This window comes from Heptranchias perlo, chromosome 7, assembly GCF_035084215.1.
Source record: "Heptranchias perlo isolate sHepPer1 chromosome 7, sHepPer1.hap1, whole genome shotgun sequence".
NCBI lineage: Eukaryota > Metazoa > Chordata > Chondrichthyes > Hexanchiformes > Hexanchidae > Heptranchias > Heptranchias perlo.
In genome coordinates this window covers 73983737-74004880 of record NC_090331.1, presented here as the reverse complement: position 1 = coordinate 74004880, position 21144 = coordinate 73983737, and the positions used below count along the sequence as shown (strand labels likewise).

Here is a 21144-nt window from a genome sequence, read left to right as displayed (position 1 = left end):
AATTTGTCTGGACTCAAGTTTCTCTTCATTTTATAGTTAAAGGCATTCAGCATGCCCGCTCCAATATTTCTAAACTTTTTGGTCCAATCAGCTAAACATCAAGTGATTCAGCCACTTATTTTTAATTTAAGAAGGAAGTGTAAATGAGATGGGAGCAGGAAGTTGCCAAGGAACATAGACAGATTAAGTCAGTGGGCAAAACTGTGGCAGATGGGGTTCAATGTAGGGAAGTAGGAGGTCATTCACTTTGGATCTGAAAAGGACAAATTGGAATATTCTCTTAATGGTGAGACAATAGGAACTGTAGAGAAACAAATGGATACAAGTATACAAACAACCGAATGCTAGTGCACAAGCATAAAAAGTAATCAAAAACACTAATGAAATGTTGGTCTTTATTTCAAGGGGGCTGGAATACAAAGGAGAGAAAGTTATGCTTCAATTGTATACAGCCATGGTCGGACTCCATCTGGATTACTACATTTAGTTCTGGGCACTGCACCTCAGGAAATAAATATTGGCCTTGGAAGGGGTATAGCGCAGATACACCAGAATGATACCTGGGTTTTAAGGGTTAAATTATGAGGACAGGTTGCATATATTTGCCTGTATTCCCTTGAGTTTAGAAGGCTGAATAGTGATCTAATCGAGGCGTTTAAAATTTTAGAGAGATTCAATGGGGTAAATGCAGAGAAACTATTTCCTCTAGTGGGGGAATCCAGAAAAAGGAGGCACAATCTTAAAATTAGAACTAAACCATTTAAGGAGTAAAATCAGCAAGCACTTTTTCACACAAAGGATAGAGGAAGTCTGGAACTCTCTTCCCCCAAAAGGCTGTGGTTGCTGGATCAATTGAAATTTCAAGACTGATATCGATAGATTTTTTGTTAGGTAAGGGTGTCTAGGGACATGGATTAAAGTAGGGTAAATTGAGTTGAGGTACTGATAAGCCATGATCTAGTTGAATAATGGTTTGAGGGGATGAATGGCCTACTCCTGTTCCTATGTTCTTATGTTCCTATGTAAATGCCTATAGTGAGCTTGTCAAGGAATAAGTAAAGCTGAGGCAATAAAACAATTCAACAAAATATTTTCATAGGGGAAATGTTTTACTAATCTTCATCTTCTCCATAAGTTTCAGTTAGAATGAAAAAGTGACATCTATTATATATTAAAGTTGCTGAATGGGCTACAACATTCTATTTCAAAATGCATTGAAAATCCCCATGTCAGGGACTGTCTATGGAAAAAAAAATTGTAAGACTATTAACATGTACTTCCTGTACCAGCTATATCTGCAAAATGATGATTTCTAGCTTAAATGAGTTATGGTAATGTTAGAAAAGTAGAAATTCAAATTGCAAGCCATTTTTGATGAATCCTCCTTAACTCGGACACATTGACCACCTGGTGACTCTGCAGCAGATTGTTACTTCCAGCAGCATCCGTGAGTTAGCTGAGTGAAATGTGGCTTCCCGTCTCCAAACTCAGAAAACCAAGTGGGTCTATCCTACAAAGCTAAAGGCACTCACTCTCCCCCCCTACTCAGAGAGGCTCAACTCTTCCCCCCCCACACCTCCCAAACACAAACTTTTCTTCCTTCCTTCCGGAGCTCGTCCTCCCAAGCACCGTAAAAATTTACCTTCCTATAAACCCCGATTACTGGCTGACTCAACAATACTCAAAGTATGGCACAGTTGTGCCAAAGTGAATGCTAAAAACTTAAATGGGAAGAAGGAACTGCAGGCACTGACTCTACATGCTGAATTTGCTCGCAGAGAAGCCAACTTCGCTCCCCCCACAACTGAAATGGAATCTAGGGCCTGTGAAGATCTATGGGTTATTTCTTCCTTTCACCTCAAGTGCCAGGAGAGGGAAGGTTTAGATCACCAAACGCTCTCCCCCCCACCCACCCCCCAAGAATTCAGGATGCCCCTCCCTGCTTAGGTAGTTTCTCTGGCTATATTCCCCTTATCCACATCATCCCCCTTCTCCCCACCCTTCCTACCCATCCCCCTCCTTCTTCCCACTCTTTGCTCCCTTTCCCTGCTCTCCCTCTTCCCCTCCTATTCCATTTCTGTCATCTGTCTCCTCACCCTCCATCTTGCCCCTTCCCTGCCCTGACCAATTATCCCCCACCCTCTAACCCTGCTTGACCTGAATACTGCACTTGGTCTTGGCTCCCCATGTGCAATGCCACAGGAGATCAACTGCTTAGTAAAAATGATTAGAGAACTTGTAAATGAGTCAAATATAATCCAGTTCATTCATAAATACATTTTTCCAAATGAATTAGGGCAGATACATGAGCACATGGGCCAATTCTTAAGAAACAACACCGTCTTTGCATTTGTGTTAAATTTTTTAGGGGATTGCAAGATTATCTACCATGGGAATGATTTTATTCATTCTTTTAAAGTGGTTCATCCTCCATATAAAAAATGAATAGCTTTACTTGTTCACAAGCATACTGTTATTTTGGTTGGCAGGAAAAGAGGGGGGTGCGAGAGACAGCTAGTAGGATGAAGAGGAGCAGTGGCAAAATTATAACAGGGAGCCTGTGGCATGTCAAAGAGCAGGAAAGGAAGGCATGGAAGAGTGACTGGGCTTGACGGGTGTGAACTGGGTAAAAAGATGCAACATTAAAATTAGAAGAGGAGGTCAGTCTTTCTATTGCTTTCATTTTAATTTCGCTCCATTTCTTTTCTACTTTCAATTTCCTTTCCTGATGCCACCCTCCCTCATTCTTTTCTGCACCTCCTTGCAATCAGTTCAAGAGCAGCATTTACAGATGTCTGGGAGCTGATAGGGAATTGTGTATTCAACTCGGGGCTTAACAGAGAAGTAAAAAATGATTTAAAATGGACATTTGATCAAACAGAAAATATTATGAATCATAGCAAACAGATTTATAGAGCATCTATTATAAGTCTAAATCACTGCAGTTTTTGGATAAGTTATTTTGTTTTTTTCTTCAGATCCCTTTTCAGATCTCCATTCATCAATTAATGATTTGCTTCGTGGTGAGAGGGCAGATAGCCCAGTCGTGTCTAACTAATCTACTAGAGCTTTTTGACGAAGTTACAAGGTTAATGGACTAGGGCATCCTGGTAGACGTTGTCCACTTGGACTTCCAAAAAGCCTTTGACAAGGTACTCCACAATAGGTTACTTTACAAGACAGAATCATGTGGCATCGGTGTTACAATGGATCAGAAATTGGCTACATTCCCGTAGGCAGAAAGTTGTGGTTAATGGTTATGGATCTGCTTGGAGGCCGGTGTCCAACAGAGATTGGTCTTGAAGCCATTGCTTTTTACTTTCTTTATAAATAACCTAGATGTAGGTGTTGGGGAAATGGTCCACAAGCTCGCAGATGACACTAAAATTTGTGCAAGTGTCAGGACTGTGCAGGGGAAGGAACTTCTGCAAGCAGATCTAAATGTGCTGGGGGAATGGGTTAAACTCTGGCAGGTGTCTTTTAACTTAGTTAAGTGCAGTGCAATACACTTGGGCAGGCAATTGCTAAGTGTACTTGCACACTACATAGTACTGGATTAAAATCAGTTGAGAGAAAGGGATCTTGGCGTAATTGTTCGTAACTCCGTAAAGGTTCAAGACCAATGTCGAGAAGCCATAGCCAGAGCAAATTAGGTTGCATAAACAGAACTATTCATTGTAAGAAAAACACATCGTCTTGTCCTTGTACAAAATACTGGTTAGACCGCATTGGAACACTGCATCAAGTTTTGGTGATCTCACATGGTGCCTTCTATATCGAATGATATAGAAGCTTTAGAAATAGTCCAAAAGAGGGCCACAAGGATGATCCCCAGCTGAAAAAGCCTTAGTTACTCAGAATGACTTAAAAGGCTATGTCTATTCCCTATAAAAATGCATAGACTTTGGGGTGATTTGATTGAGGTATACAGAATTGTTAAAGCACTTGATTGTGTTCCCCTGGAGAGGCTATTTCAAATAGTTAGGTTGGGGAAGACCAGAGGTCATGCATATAAGCTATGTAAGGATAGGGCTAGGTTAGATGTTAGACGGTTACATTGAGTTACATCAAAATTACAGCAGAGGAACAGGCCATTCGGCCCAACTGGTCTATGCCGGAGTTTATTTGCCTCAACTATTGCTTGTGCTAGGGCGTTCCACATTCTTACCACTCTTTGGATAAAGAAGATTCTCCTGAATTCCCTATTGGATTTAATAGCAACTATTTTATATTTATGACCTCTGGTTTTGGACTCCCCCACAATCAGGTCACCCCTCAACCTTCTCTTCTCTAGAGCAAATTTGCAGGGAAATTACAGAGAGGTGCAAAAGCTATAGAGTAATGATAACTGGGGACTTCAACTATCCTAATATAGACTGGGATAACAACAATAAGGAGCAAAGAGGGAGAGGAATGTTTGAAATGTGTTCAGGATAACGTTCTTAACCAGTACGTTTCCGGCCCAATGAGGAAGGAGATTTTGCTGGACTTGGTTCTAGGGAATGAGATAGGCTAGGCAAGTGGAGCAAGTGTCAGTGGGGGAGCAGTTAGGAAGTAGCGATCATAGTATCATAAGGTTTAGAATAGCTATGGAAAAGGACACAGGCCACTCTAAAATAAAAATACTCAATTGGCAGAGGGCCAATTTCAATGGGATGAGAACAGATCTGGCCCAGGTAAATTGGAATCAAAGATTGGCTGGCAAAACTGTAATTGAACAATGGGCGGCCTTTAAAGAGGAGATGGTTTGGGTACAATCCAGGCACATTCACATGAGGCAGAAAGGTAGGACAACTAAAGCCAGAGCTCCTTGGATGAAAAAGAGATAGTGAGTAAGATGAAATGGAAAAAAGGGGCGTACGACAGATGTCAGGATGATAACACAAATAAGAACCAGGCAGAATATAGAAAATTCAGAGGGGAAGTGAAAAAGGAAATAAGAGGGGCAAAGAGAGAGTATGAGAATAGACTAGTGACCAACATAAAAGGGAATCCAAAAGTCTCCTACAGACATGTAAACAGTAAACGGGTAGTAAGAGGAGGGGTGGGGCCGATTAGGGACCATAAAGAAGATCTACTCATGGAGGCAATGGGCATGGCTGAGGTACTAAATGAGTACTTTGCATCTGTCTTTACCCAGGAAGAAGATGCTGTCACAGTCTCAGTAAAGGAAGGTACAGTTGAGATACTGGATGGGCTAAAAATTGATAAAGAAGAGGTACTTGAAAGGCTAGCTGTACTTAAAATAGGTAGCCATGACCGCCACACCGCCTGAGGAAGGGGAAAGCGCCCGAAAGCTTGTGGGATTAAAAATAAAATTGTTGGACTATAACTTGGTGTTGTAAAATTGTTTACAATTAAAATAGGTAAGTCACCTGGTCCGGATGGGATACTTCCTAGGATGCTGAGGGAAGTAAGAGTGGAAATTGCGGAAGTACTGGCCATAATCTTCCAAACATCTGTAGATACGGGGGTGGTGCCAGAGGACTGGAGAATTGCAAATGTTACACCCTTGTTCAAAAAAGGGTATCAGGATAAACTCAGCAACTACAGGTCAGCCAGTTTAACCTCAGTGGTGGGGAAACTTTTAGAAACGATAATCCGGGACAGAATTAACAGTTCACATGGGCGAGTGTGGATTGATTAGGGAAAGTCAGCACGGATTTGTTAAAGGCAAATCGTGTTTAACTAACTTGATAGAGTTTTTTGATGAGGTAACAGAGAGGGTAGATGAGGGCAATGCAGTTGATGTGGTGTATATGGACTTTCAAAAGGCGTTTGATAAAGTGCCGCATGGTAGGCTTATCATCAAGATTGATGCCCATGATGCCCTTGGAACAGAGACGGTTGCGTGGAGATTTGATAGAGGTATTCAAAATCATGAAGGGTCGAAATAGAATAGATAGTGAGAAACTGTTCCCATTGGCAGAAGGGTCAAGAACCAGAGGACATAGATTTAAAGGTGATTGGCAAAAGAACCAAAGGTGACACGAGGAAGAACTTTTTTACAGCGAGTGGTTAGGATCTGGAATGCAGTGCCCAAGGGGGTGGTGGAGGCAGATTCAATCATGGCCTTCAAAAGGGAACTGGATAATTACTTGAAAGGAAAAAATTTGCAGAGCTACGGGGATAGGGCGGAGGAGTGGAACTAGCTGGATTGCTCTTGCATAGAGCCAGTCCGGACTCAATGGGCCGAATGGCCTCCTTCCATGCTGTAACCTTTCTATGATTCTAAAAGAGCCCCAAGCCTGTTCAGCCTTTCCTGATAAGGATATCCACGCAGTTCTGGTATCATCCTTGTGAATCTTTTTTGCACCCTCTCCAATGCCTTTTTATCCATTCTATAATATGGAGACCAGAACCGTGCACAATGCTCCAAGTGTGGTCTAACCAAAGTTCGATACAAGTTTAGCATAACTTCCTTGCTTTTCAATTCTATCCCTCTAGAAATGAACCCCAGTGCTTGATTAGCCTTTTTTATGGCCTTATTAATCTGCATCGCTACTTTTAGTGATTTGTGTATCTGTACCCCCGGATCCTTTTGGTCCTCTATCCCATCTAGACTCTTATTATCCAAGCAGTATGTGGGGTCCTTATTCTTCCTTCCAAAATGCACCACCTCACACTTATCTATATTGAAATTCATTTACCAATTACACGCCCATTCTGCGAGGTTGTTAATGTCTTCTTGCACTTTGACGCATTCTTCCTGTGTATTAACTATACCCCCCAATTTGGTGTTGTACGCAAATTTTGAAATTGTACTCCGATTCCTGAATCCAAATAGTTAACATAAATCTTGAACAAGTGGTCCCAGCACCGATCCCTGTGGTACGCCAGTCTGAGCAGCTACCCTTAACCCCTACTCTGTTTTCTGTTTTGTAGCCAACTTACTATCCATTCTGCTACCTGTCCCGACTCCACATGCTCTGACCTTAGCCATGAGTCTACAATGCAGTACCTTATCGAAGGCCTTCTGAAAATCCAAATATATTACGCCTATTTCACTTCCCTCGTCTACTCTTCCTGTTACTTCTTCAAAGAATTCAATATGGTTGGTCAAACATGACTTTCCCTTCTGAAATCCGTGCTGACTATTCTTTATTATATTTTCGTTCTCCATGTGTCTTTCCATTACATCTTTGAGTAAAGATTCCATTATCTTTCCTAGCATCAACTTTAGGAAAGATAATGGTAGACCTATAGAACAAGGTACTGGCTCAGGTGGTGAGTGCAGCCTCTCTGCATGCCTTCAAGACAGCGATAGACCAAACCCTGATTGGGAAGAAGATCACATTTGATAAAAGGTAGGTAAAATACCAGGTGGTATATACATGGTCTACGTGGTCTCCTGCACTACTTTCAATCACCTTGGAGAAGTGGGGGGGCGGGGGAGGGGTTGGAGAGGAATTTCCCAGATTTTTGTTTCCCTGATGGGCCGTATGTCTTTTTCTGTTTTCTTTTGCCTCGCCCAGGAGATTACATGACTGATGGTGGCCAGGTGGATATGTGAGCTGGTGAGAACGGGTGCCTGATCGTGATGCTCCAGGCGTTGCTGTTCAGTGGGGCAGGCTTCATGGGCCAGCTGGTCTTTTTTTTGTTCCATCAATTTTGTACGTTCGTAAGAATTCTGCAGCTCGCTATTTATAATGCAATTGCAAAAGGGCTTTTTTTTTGCACACTCAAATATAATTTTGCTATAAACAGCTGACAGTGGAAATTTTCTGCCTTTAACTTCTGGAAAGAACCTGCATTACCACATGGCCTGAAACAGAAACTGGCAGACAAAACACAAAGATTTTCTTTTACCAGGTCAAGAGCTGCAGCCAGGATCGAAGCATCAGGGATTGTGCCGGGTTCACAGCAGTTTAAAAGGAACTGGAATCGTTTCATGCCCTGTCTAATGGCTCCAAGATTCACAATATTTTTGTTTTTGCTTCCTTCCTGACTGGCTGCAAGGTGTTCCTCAAAGCTACGGCAGCCTGCAAAAATATAAAATGTAGTACTAATCTGTACAAATTAAAATGTAAACATATTTTTGTTAACAGAGATAAGGCTTAAGGCTATTAGATATAGTTAAATGACATCAGACAGATTCCATCTTATAGAAACGCTAGACAAAAAAAAGATTACGGTCCATCTAGTTCACCTTCTACCATCCTGCTAGTCAAATGATACAATGGTAATGGAGTTGACTAATCATAGCAATCAATCTCTATCAATTAGTCTACAACAGACCCAGACATGATACAAGGAAAACCTCAGTGGTAGAGCTTTGGGAACCATAGGACCAAAATCATCTGTTCCTCCCAAACAGTCTACACTTACCACATGTTACAATCTTAATAAATCTGAATCTGTTAAACCTTTCACTCCCAGTAGTTCAAGTTTCAATATAAAGTCCATTGAGAACGGTGACTTTGTATGGTTAATTAGAAAACTAACAGCACAGAAGGTGGCCGATCGGCCCATCGTGTCCGCGCCGGCTGAAAATGAGCCACCCAGCCTAATCCCACTTTCCAGCACTTGGTCCGTAGCCTTGTAGGTCACGGCACTTCAGGTGCACATCCAGGTGCTTTTTAAATGAGTTGAGGGTTTCTGCCTCTATCACCCTTTTAGGCAGCGAGTTCCAGACCCCCCACCACCCTCTGGGTGAAAAAGTTTTTCCTTAGCTCCCATCTAATCCTTCTATCAATTACTTTAAATCCATGCCCCCTAGTCATTGAACCTCTGCTAAGGGAAATAGGTCCTTCCTATCCATCTAGGCCCCTCATCATTTTATACACCTCAATTAAATCACCCCTCAGCCTCCTCTGTTCCAAAGAGAATAACCCCAGCCTATCCAATCTCTTCTCAGAGCTAAAATTCTCCAGTCCCGGCAACATCCTCATAAATCTCCTCTGTATCCTCTCTAGTGCAATTACATCCTTCCTGTAATGTGGTGACCAGAACTGTGCGTAGTACTCAAGCTGTGGCCTAACCAGTGTTTTATACAGTTCGAGAATAACCTCCCTGTTCTTATATTCTATGCCTCGGTTATTAAAGTATTCCATATGCCTTCTTAACCACCTTATCTACCTGTCCTGCTACCTTCAGGGATCTGTGGACATGCACTCCAAGGTCCCTCACTTCCTCTACACCGTTCAGTATCCTCCCATTTATTGTGTACTCCCTTGCCATGTTTGCCCTCCCCGAGTGCATTACCTCACACTTCTCCGGATTGAATTCCATTTGCCACTTTTCTGCCCACCTGCAGTCTACAACTTTCCTCCTCACTATCAACCACACGGCCAATCATCTGCAAACTTCTTAATCATGCCCCCTACATTTAAGTCCAAATCATTTATATCACAAAAAGCAAGGGACCTGGTACTGAGCCTTGTGGAACCCCAATGGAAACAGCCTTCCAATCACAAAAACACCCGTCAAATTATCCTTTGTTTCCTGCCACTGAGACAATTTTGGATCCAACTTGCCACTTTCCCTTGGATCCCATGGGCTTTTACTTTTTTGACCAGTCTGCCATGTGGGACCTTGTCAAAAGCCGTGCTAAAATCCATACAGACTATGTCAAATGCACCACACCCTCATCGACCCTCCTTGTTACCTCCTCAAAAAATTCAATCTGTTGTCAATGGTTTCTCAACAGTGCAATTGGGAAAGATGCAAAACTTTAGCACCAAGTTCACAAGAACTTTTTGCCAACTTGTGCCATGATTTCAAGGTCCAACTGTATTATCAGCAAGTCTTGTTCTGCAAATCAAAACTGGTTATCAAGATGCTTCTTGCAAGCTAATCAGTTCCTACTGGAAAAAACATTAAAATATTACAATAGTATCACAGAATCATAGAATGTTCCAGCACAGAAGGAGGCCATTCAGCCCATTGTGCCTCTTGGAAAGAGCTATCCAATTAGTCTCACTCCCCCACTCTTTCCCCATAGTCCTGCAAATTTTTCATTTTCAAGTAATGTGTGCTTGTTATTTTTCCTGTGCAACAGGGTAAATTATGTCACGTCAGTATAATTTTTTTCCAAATTTCCTATAACGCATGAATCCTATCTTTACAAAACTTGAGCATAGTTAACATAATACCATTCATGAATTAAGCTAATTTGATTTAATTAACGTGCAATTCAGTCATTATAAAATAGAATTTCTTCTATATTTCAAAAAAGTCCTATGTTTACAAAGCTTTGAAATTGTAAAACATTACATTACAAAATGTCAGTAATTAAAAATAAAACTCTTCCCCATAACTCCATACATTTTACTTGTGATGTGGAGATGCCGGTGATGGACTGGGGTTGACAATTGTAAACAATTTTACAACACCAAGTTATAGTCCAGCAATTTTATTTTAAATTCACAAGCTTTCGGAGACTTCCTCCTTCCTCAGGTAAATGTTCAGGATCTCCTTGAAGCCTACGCATTTATACATATAGAACAATACATGGTGTTTACAGACTGCCCCTGCAACTGCCCGTTGCCAAGGCAATCACCGTGTTCAGACAGAGAGGTGTCACCTGCAGAACCCCCAAATACACATTCAACAAAAAAACAAACAGGGAAAAAAAAACAGAGAAGAAAAACAGAGAGAGGCAGAAACATCCGGAAGGCAGAGAGAGCCAGCAAATGACCCATTATATTAAAAACAGATAACATTTGTTCGCTGGTGGGGTAACGTGTAGCGTGACATGAACCCAAGATCCCGGTTGAGGCCGTCCTCATGGGTGCGGAACTTGGCTATCAATTTCTGCTCGACGATTTTGCGTTGTCGTGTGTCTCGAAGGCCGCCTTGGAGTACGCTTACCCGAAGGTCGGTGGATGAATGTCCATGACTGCTGAAGTGTTCCCCGACTGGGAGGGAACCCTCCTGTTTGGCGATTGTTGCGCGGTGTCCGTTCATCCGTTGTCGCAGCGTCTGCATGGTCTCGCCAATGTACCATGCTCCAGGGCATCCTTTCCTGCAACGTATGAGGTAGACAACGTTGGCCGAGTCACAGGAGTATGAACCATGCACCTGGTGGGTGGTGTCCTCTCGTGTGATGGTGGTATCTGTGTCGATGATCTGGCATGTCTTGCAGAGGTTACCGTGGCAGGGTTGTGTGGCGTCGTGGACGCTGTTCTCTTGAAAGCTAGGTAATTTGCTGCGAACGATGGTCTGTTTGAGGTTGGGTGGCTGTTTAAAGGCGAGTAGTGGAGGTGTGGGGATGGCCATAGCGAGGTGTTTGTCCTCATTGATGACATGTTGAAGGCTGCGGAGAACATGGCGTAGTTTCTCCGCTCCGGGGAAGTACTGGACGACAAAGGGTACTCTGTTGGTTGCGTCCCGTGTTAGTCTCCTGAGGAGGTCTATGCGATTTTTTGCTGTGGCCCGTCGGAACTGTCGATCGATGAGTCGAGCGTCATATCCCGTTCTTACTAGGGCGTCTTTCAGCGTCTGTAGGTCATCGATCGACAGTTCCGACGGGCCACAGCAAAAAATCGCATAGACCTCCTCAGGAGACTAACACGGGACGCAACCAACAGAGTACCCTTTGTCGTCCAGTACTTCCCCGGAGCGGAGAAACTACGCCATGTTCTCCGCAGCCTTCAACATGTCATCAATGAGGACAAACACCTCGCTATGGCCATCCCCACACCTCCACTACTCGCCTTTAAACAGCCACCCAACCTCAAACAGACCATCGTTCGCAGCAAATTACCTAGCTTTCAAGAGAACAGCGTCCACGACGCCACACAACCCTGCCACGGTAACCTCTGCAAGACATGCCAGATCATCGACACAGATACCACCATCACACGAGAGGACACCACCCACCAGGTGCATGGTTCATACTCCTGTGACTCGGCCAACGTTGTCTACCTCATACGTTGCAGGAAAGGATGCCCTGGAGCATGGTACATTGGCGAGACCATGCAGACGCTGCGACAACGGATGAACGGACACCGCGCAACAATCGCCAAACAGGAGGGTTCCCTCCCAGTCGGGGAACACTTCAGCAGTCATGGACATTCATCCACCGACCTTCGGGTAAGCGTACTCCAAGGCGGCCTTCGAGACACACGACAACGCAAAATCGTCGAGCAGAAATTGATAGCCAAGTTCCGCACCCATGAGGACGGCCTCAACCGGGATCTTGGGTTCATGTCACGCTACACGTTACCCCACCAGCGAACAAATGTTATCTGTTTTTAATATAATGGGTCATTTGCTGGCTCTCTCTGCCTTCCGGATGTTTCTGCCTCTCTCTGTTTTTCTTCTCTGTTTTTTTTTCCCTGTTTGTTTTTTTGTTGAATGTGTATTTGGGGGTTCTGCAGGTGACACCTCTCTGTCTGAACACGGTGATTGCCTTGGCAACGGGCAGTTGCAGGGGCAGTCTGTAAACACCATGTATTGTTCTATATGTATAAATGCGTAGGCTTCAAGGAGATCCTGAACATTTACCTGAGGAAGGAGGAAGTCTCCGAAAGCTTGTGAATTTAAAATAAAATTGCTGGACTATAACTTGGTGTTGTAAAATTGTTTACATTTTACTTGCCAAACAAAGCTTAGATAACATGATTCTAATTCCACTAGAGAAAATACATTTAATGAATTAAATAATTTAGACATAAGATATGCAAATTAAATTAATAGGAACCTAAGCTTTCCTTTATAACGCTAAAACCGTAAATCCTATACTTAGGATTCTTGGAGGGCATAATTGATACATTAGGATAATACATTCATAAATTATGGAATTTGGTTTAATTAAAAATGTAAATTGGTTAATTACAAAGTAGACATTCATTTATACCTCAAAAGCTATACTACTTAGCTATTCCAACCTGGAAGTTAAAAGTAAGGCGAACATTGAGGAATTATATAATTTCTTCCATTGTTATCAGGGACGTGATCTCATAGTAGGTGCAGCACAGGAGAAGGCCATTCACCCCATCGTCCCAGTGCCAGCTCTTTGAAAGAGCTATCTAATTAGTCCATTCCCCTGCTCTTTACACATTGCCCTGTTATTTTTATTTCCTTCAAGTATTTATCAAATTCCCTTTCAAAAGTTATTATTGAATCTGCTTCCACCACCCTGTCAGGCAGTGCATTCCAAATCATTACAGCACACTGTGTAAAAAAAGTTTCCTCATGTCGCCTCTGGCTCTTTTGCCAATCACCTTAAATCTGTGTCCTCTGCTACTGACCCTTCTGCCACTGGAAACAGTTTCTCCTTATTTACTCTGTCAAAACCATTCATGATTTTGAACACCTCTATCAAATCTCCCCTTAACCTTCTCTGTTCTAAGGAGAACAACCTCAGCTTCTTCAGTTTCTCCACAAAACTGAAGTCCCTCATCCCTGCCACCATTCCAATAAATCTCTTCTGCACCCTCTCTAAGGCCTTGACATCTTTCCTAAAGTTTGGTGCCCAGAATTGAACACAATACTCCAGGTGGGGCCTAACCAGTATTTTATAAAGGTTTAGCATAACTTCCTTGCTTTTGTACTCTATGCCTCTATTAATACAGCCCAGGATCCCATATTTTTTTTTTAAAACAGCCTTCTCAGCTTCTCCTGCCACCTTCAAAGATTTGTGTATGTGCATCCCCAGGTCTCTCTGTTCCTGCTCCCCCTTTAAAATTGTACCATATAGTTGATATTGCCTCTCCTCATTCTTCCTACCAAAATGTATCACTTCACACTTCTCTGCATTAAATTTCATCTGCCATGCGTCTGCCCATTTCACCAGTCTATGCCCTCCCGAAGTCTGTTATTATCCTCCACATTGTTTACTGCATTTCTGAGTTTCGTGTCACCTGCAAACTTTGAAATTATACCCTCTATACACAAGTCCAAATCATTAATATATATCAAAAAGAGCAGTGGTCCTAATACTGATTCCTGGGGAACACCACTGTATACCTCCCTCCAGTCTGAAAAACAACCGTTCAGTACTACTCTCTGCTTTCTGTCCCTTAGCCAATTTTGTATCCATGCTGCCACTGAACCTTTAATCCCACAGGCTTTAATTTTGCTATCAAGTCTATTATGTGGTACTTTATCAAATGCCTTTGGAAAGTCCATATACACATCAACCGTACTACCCTCATCAACCCTCTCCTTTACGTCATCAAAGAACTCAATCAAATTAGTCAAACATGATCTTCCTTTAACAAATCCATGCTGACTTTCATTTATTAGCCCATACTTTTCCAAGTGCCAATTCATTTTGTCCTGGATTATTGTCTCTAAAAGTTTCCCCACCACTGATGTTAGGCTGACTGGTCTATAATTGCCAGGTTTATCCCTCTCCTCTTTTTTGAACAGGGGTGTAACATTTGCAATCCTTCAGTCCTCCAGCACCATCCCCATATCTAAGGAGAACTGGAAGATTGTGGCCAGATCCTCCACAATTTCTACCCTTACTCCCCTCAGTAACCTAGGATGCATCCCATCTGGACTGGGTAACTTTTCTACTTTGAATACTCCCAATCTTTTAAGTGCCTCCTCTTCTATTTCTATCCTATCCAATATTGCAGCTACCTCCTCCTTTACTGCTACAATGGCACAATCCTCTTCTCTAGTGAAGACAGAAGCGAAGTAGTCATTTAGTGCTCAGCTATGCTCTCTGCCTCCACAAGAAGATCTTCTTTTTGTGCCCAATTTGTGCCACCCTTACTTTGGCTACCCTTTTATTATTTATGTGTTTATAAAAGACTTTTGGGTTCCCTTTTACGTTAGCCACTAGCCTATTGTGATTCTCTCGCTTTGCCCATCTTATTCCCTTTTTTAGATCTCTTCTGTACTTTCTGTATTCAGCTTGGTTCTTTACTGTATTATGAACCTTAAATTCCTCATAAGCCTCCTTTTTCTGTTTCATTTTAATCTCTATATCTTCAGTCATCCAGGGAGCTCTAGTTTTGGATGCCCTTCCTTTCCCCCTCATAGGGATGTGTCTACTCTGTGCCCAAACCAACTCATCCTTGAAGGCCTCCCGTTGTTCAATTACTGTTTTGCCTACCAATTTTTGATTCGAATCCACCAGGACAAGATCCCTTTTTAACTCACTGAAATGTTCCCTCCTCTAGTTAAGCATTTTCACATTTAATTGTTCCTTGTCCTTTTCCATAACTACTCTAAACCTAATGATATTATGATCACTGTTCCCCAAATGCTCCCCCACTGAAACATGCTCCACCTGCCCCACTTCACTCCACAGAACATGATCCACACTGTTTCCTTCTTGTTTGGGCTGGAAACACACTGTTCCAGAAAGTTCTCTTGAATACATTTCAGGAATTTCTCCCCCTCTTTGCCCTTTACACTGTTACTGTCCCAGTCTATGTTGGGATAATTGAAGTCCCTCATGATCACTACTCCATTGTTCTTGCACCTTTCTGTAATTTGCTTGCAAATTTGCTCCCCTATCTCCTTCCACTATTTGGTGGTCTATAGTACACACCCAGTAGCATAATAGTTCCTTTATTGTTCCTTAATTCCATCCAAATAAATTCTGTCTTTGGCCCCTCTACTACATCATACCTTTCCAGTGCTAAAATAGTTTCTTTGATCGGTATTGCCACCCCCCCCCTCCTTTCTTTCCTTCTCTATCTTTCCTGAATACCTTGTAGCCAGGAATATTAAGTACCCAATCCTCCCCTTCTTTGAGTCAGGAAACCATTATTGTCACTACATCATAGTTCCATATGACGACTTGAGCCTGCAGCTCACCTACCTTATTTACCAGGCTATGTGCATTTACGTACATGTACTACAATCTCATCTTAGACTGCCTCGTATTTGCCTCCTGTCTGATCTCTACTATTTCTGAACTATTCTTTACTCTAGTGCTATTTGTCCCTCTGTGCACCTTGTTTCTCTTCTCTAATGTTTTATCTTGGTGCCCATCCCCCTGCCAAATTAGTATCAACCCTCCCCCACATCATTGGTTAACCTCCCCACAAGGACATTGGTCGCAGCTCTGTTGAGGTGCAACCCGTCCATCTTGAACAGATCCCTCCTGCTGCAGAACTGGACCCAATGCCCCAGGAATCTGAAGCCCGCCCTCCTGCACCATTGCTCCAGCCACGCAATAACTTGTCTTATCCTACTATTCTTATACTCACTGGCGCGTGACAATGGGAGTAATCCAGATATTACTACATTTGAGGTCCTGCTTTTTAACTTCCTCCCTAGCTCCTGAAACTCTGACTGCTGAACCTCAACCTTTTTCCTTCCTATGTCATTGGTTCCCACATGGACCACGACTTCTGGCTGTTCCCCTTCCCCCCTCAAAATGTTCTGAACCCTCTCAGTGATGTCCTTTACCCTGGCACTAGGGAAGCAACACACCACGTGGGACACACGTCGGCAGTTGCTGACAAGCCTGTCTATCCCCCTATCGAATCCCCTATAACAACTGCATTTCTTTTCCCCCTCTGCGCAGCAGAGTCTCCCACGGTGCCGTGGATCTGCTCCTGACTGCACTCCCCCGAGGTGTCAACACCCTCACTGGTATTCAACACCGAATACCAGTTTATGAGTGCCACACTCCCAGGGGACTCCTGCACTTCCTGCCTATTCCTCCTAGTCATCTGGTGGTCACCCACTCCTTCTCTGCCTGAACTCTCTGTAGCTGCAGGGCGACCACCTCCTGAAATGTGCTGTCCACGAAATTCTCAGCTTCCCGCATGCACTCGTGACGCCAGCCGCCCTTCAAGCTCAGAAACTCTGAGCTCGATCAGTTGGCGGCACTGGTAATTGGTTCGGTTTTGCCAAATCTGCTCAGAAATGGCATTTTCACTGCATCTGGGATTTTTCATGCAAAATTGCACTACTCGGGTTGCAAATTGCACTACACCGGCCTAAATGTACAAACTCACTGGATCTATCACGGACATTGCACTGTGACAATTCACTTGCCCTGGTTATTAGTAAAGACAAGTTTCGAATCCTGCAGGAATACTATAAAATCATACATTTTATAAATCAATCCATCAAACAGAAAGAATCCTGCTAAAATGCCTTACATAAGTAAAGTACTATGTTATCAGTAGGTTTTGAAAGTCTAAAAGTTCTGCTTTATTAATGCATGGAATGCCAAATTTCATGCACGCTTTGCAGTTCACAAGCAGGTTTTCCATTTCTTTATATATAGAATGGTACTCTATAAAAGTGCAAAACTGATTATTGTAAGAGGAAAAGCAAACAAATTAAACCAGAAATTTTGACTTTGTTTATCAAACAAATTTCTTAGAAGGTTCATCTTATAAACAGCCACTGTGGATACTGAATGAGCAAATGGTTTCATTAGCAATTTACTATGCCTGCATCAATGCAGGTAAGTATTTTGTAAATGGTCTTATGACATCCAGAAACAGCAGCACATTGGACCATAATACAGTCATCCAGTGTGGGGAGAGGTTCTCTGTTTTCATTACATTTTTATGACAGAAGAGGATAACCTAATAGATGTTAGTCTACTTGAATTTCCTAAAGCCACTGGGCAAAGTTCCTCATGTGGGACCAGTATGGAAGGTTAAAACTCATAGAAAAGATAAAAAGTTATCTAGATGGATTGAGAATTATCTTAGCAACAAAAGACACAGGGTGGCGATAAATGGAAAATATTCTGTTTGGGAAACAGCAGCCAGTGGTGTTCCACAGGGATCTATTCTTGCTCCAGGTTTTAAGTTCTTACAACTGGTTCCAGCACTGGAACCATTAGATAGTGATGGTTCCAATTAAATTAGATTCATTACAGTTCTGAATATTTGAAAGGGGAATTATATTGCCCACGTTATAGAAGAAAAAAAGTTACTAGAATTTTCTTTTGATGTTTTTATTTTTATCACTCACATGTAGACATTTCTATCACTCACATTTAGGGTCAGGTAAAAAGTCTTCTTTCCATTGGCATGGAATCTCAGTGATAAAGTGATATTACAAAGTGACTTCAGCTGAGTTTCTTAGGCTACAAAAATACTCATTAAAATTCATCTGTTTTCAGTTGAAAAGATATAAGTGTTATAAATGGAATGTGTCGTGGCCAGCCATGTGATATGATAAAAATCTCAATTTGTGAGTGGAACCATAGCTTGAACAGTTGTAACTTATCCAGTCAGTCTCTCTTGTGAAGATATAGGGCCATATGATAGAGGTATAGAATGTGATTTATATCCTTGGGATTGCTGACCCGATCACTTACAAGCAACAGAGTGGCAAACTGACAACATGAGTAATTGTCGGCATCACGAGTGGGCAATTTGAAATCCATGGCTCCTTAATAAGTATATTGTTTACACATGTTACGTAAGCAATCAAATGAAATGTTAGACTTAAAATATAAACTGCACTGAAGTACATATTATGGAATGGTTCCAGTAATAGATTAGTGCAATCTATTCTCTATCATATAACCACAAACAAAAGTTTTACATGGAATGGATATCATTTACATTATAAAATGTGTCATAGTATATGGCTGTTCACGACAGAGCCTCAATGTCATTGTTTGAAACACAAACGAGTTTCAGAAACCTTGCATATATTATATCCTGAATAATAAACCGGAGATGGCAAAACATAGCTGTAACACTAGAAGAACTTCTGTTGACATCATAAACTTTGAGAGCAAAGTTTGTGTGATTTATGAATATCATCCCCAGTTCTTATACATTCTTCAACCTCTTTCCAGCATTTCTATAATTCTTTGATACACATACACACATTAATGATCTATTCTGTTTTAGGTAATGCCATCAGGAGGTTGTATCCTCCATTAGAACCATTATGTTTTTCTTACTATAACTAAACAGTGCTATTACAGGCTTTGTAGGATTATGACATGAGGGCTACGATAGCATCAACTGTTAAAAATAAGAGTTTTATTGAAAATTAATCCTTTTTTAAAATTCATTACGATTATAATTCTCTTGTATACAAAGAATTATCACATAGCATATTGGGGGTAATTTTAACTTTTGGCAATAGTGTAAAATGGGCAATATCGAATTGGCCGCCCACTATACATTTTTCCTGATTTTCTTTTCCATTGACTTACAATATTGTCAAAGATAAAATTAACTCCACTGTGTTTTAGAATGCATTGACAAATGTAATATTTCCAAAATAAATAAAAGATTAATAGCTGTACAGAACAGCTGTTCTTTCACTTTCATTTAATAGATTCTTTAAGATTTGTACATAATGACTAATTGCACTATTTACAGCACCTACTGCATGCGACACCTATAATTAGACATACTCACACAATATAGATCAAAACAATCATAAAATAGCCAGAAAATCATTCAAGCTTCACAGTTAAAGAAGAAAATTAATGAAATGGGTTGACATTAATTAAAACGTGATGAATGATACAGCAATAAACACAGAACAATAAATTGTATTTAAACTTGATAATGTGGAGGGTCAGCAACAGGAGTTAAGAAACTCAAAATTACGCAGCCTCCCGTCTGATAATGTGCCGACTTTAAGCAATTACAGATAATTGAACAATAGGAAGTGTGCTTGTGTGTGTTATGCAAGAAATGAAACTTGTTCCTGAGAAAATCAAAGGTATATTAATTTAAATGATTAGAATAGATAACTAACATGCATATGGTTTATGCATTCAGCTGAAATTCCTCTGGCAGCTACTTTAGTAGAAAAGTTAACGGGGGTCATTTTAACTTTTAGCGATAGGAAGATCAGGCGAGGTGTTTAATGAGCGGTCGATCCGATGTTGCCCTTTTCATGTCATCATCGAAAGGCAAAATTACCCCAATATGTTTAATAAATGAGTCAACGCCTCTTCCAGCAGAGAAAGGAATTTGAAAGCACACATTAAGCACTCATACATGAGTATCCCATGGTAAGGTCTGAGCATCAGTGTGATGCAATTTCGCTCTGCTTTTATATGCACTATAGCCCTAAAAGCAGTATTTTACTCAAGTAGTTTTGAGTCATTTCATGCCATCAAATAAATATGCACAAGTACACTGTCAGTGTGTACCTTTCCTATATAATTTTGCTTTAATGGATCTGAATTTCAGTCTGACACAAAGCAGGGAATGGGCTCACGTGGTACAGGCAAAATAAAGAGGCCATTTCCTCTCTGGAAAGTATGAACAGCATAAAATTAATATTTTTACTAAAGAAAATGACACTATTGGGATACATTATAAAATTACTAAAAAATGATTCCTGGCTGTATGCATTTCTGGAGGTGAAGCACTAAGTGTTGCAGTAGTCAAAGCAGGTGTGGCACCTGAAATTATGAGAATACTGCTGATAGTGCCTCAGCTGTCACATTAATATCTCTTCTGTCCACTCTCTTGAATCATCCATTGCAAACATCATGGGCTCGAATTTAGCAGGCCTGCGGGTTCCCAGCGGGTGGTCCTCCGGGAGCGTGGAAAACGCGGACGGCTAATCGTGTGCGTCCTCCACGCGATCGCGGGATAATTGGACCAATTAAGCCCTGCTTCCGGGTTCTGCGCTCCCCAGCTGCGTGCCAGCCGGCTGCTCATGTGCAGTACTGTCGACGCGATGTAGGAGCTCCAGTTAAAGGGGCAGTCTCCCAAAGCCCCTCCTGCTACAAGCAAGCGGTTTGAGACGATGGCTCAGCAAAGGGGAAAGGCTGCGCCCCGTTTTTCAGATCTGGCACTGCAGCTGATGCTGGAGGGCGTGAGGAGGAGGAGGGAAACACTCTTCCCAGAAGATGGACGCAAGTTCCCTGCCGCCGCAACCAGGAAGGCATGGGCAGAGGTGGCGGCGGAGGTGAGCAGCAGGGGCAACACCCCAAGGACTTGGGAGCAGTGCCGCAAGCGCTTCAATGACCTGACTAGGTCTGGCAAGGTGAGTACACCAACGCACCCTCCCACATCCCGTCCCCACCATCACGCCAAGCAGATCACAACCCCCTCCTGCACAGCCACCACTGCGCTCCATCAGCAATCCTCACAGCCACTCATTCACCATCCTCGCCGTGCACGCAAGTACCCACCGTCCCTGACCCCACCCGAACACTACCACACACCCCAATCCCCATGCAATGGGATGGGCACGTGGCCCACGCTTCCTCCCATCCGTTCCGCGCCACGCTCAACCCAACCACACCGATGCTCGATGCGTCTCACGATGCAAGAC

At 42.3% G+C, this 21144-nt stretch overlaps 1 protein-coding gene across 1 annotated transcript in view; it reads right to left on the bottom strand.

The window, feature by feature from the left end:
- LOC137323875 (protein unc-80 homolog) overlaps positions 1-21144 on the bottom strand; it is a 254762-nt gene that overhangs the window by 136630 nt on the left and 96988 nt on the right. The window contains exon 23 of the mRNA XM_067987905.1: positions 7810-7982. Within this exon, the coding sequence (XP_067844006.1) occupies positions 7810-7982 (173 nt within the window). The remainder of the gene's footprint in view (positions 1-7809; positions 7983-21144) is intronic.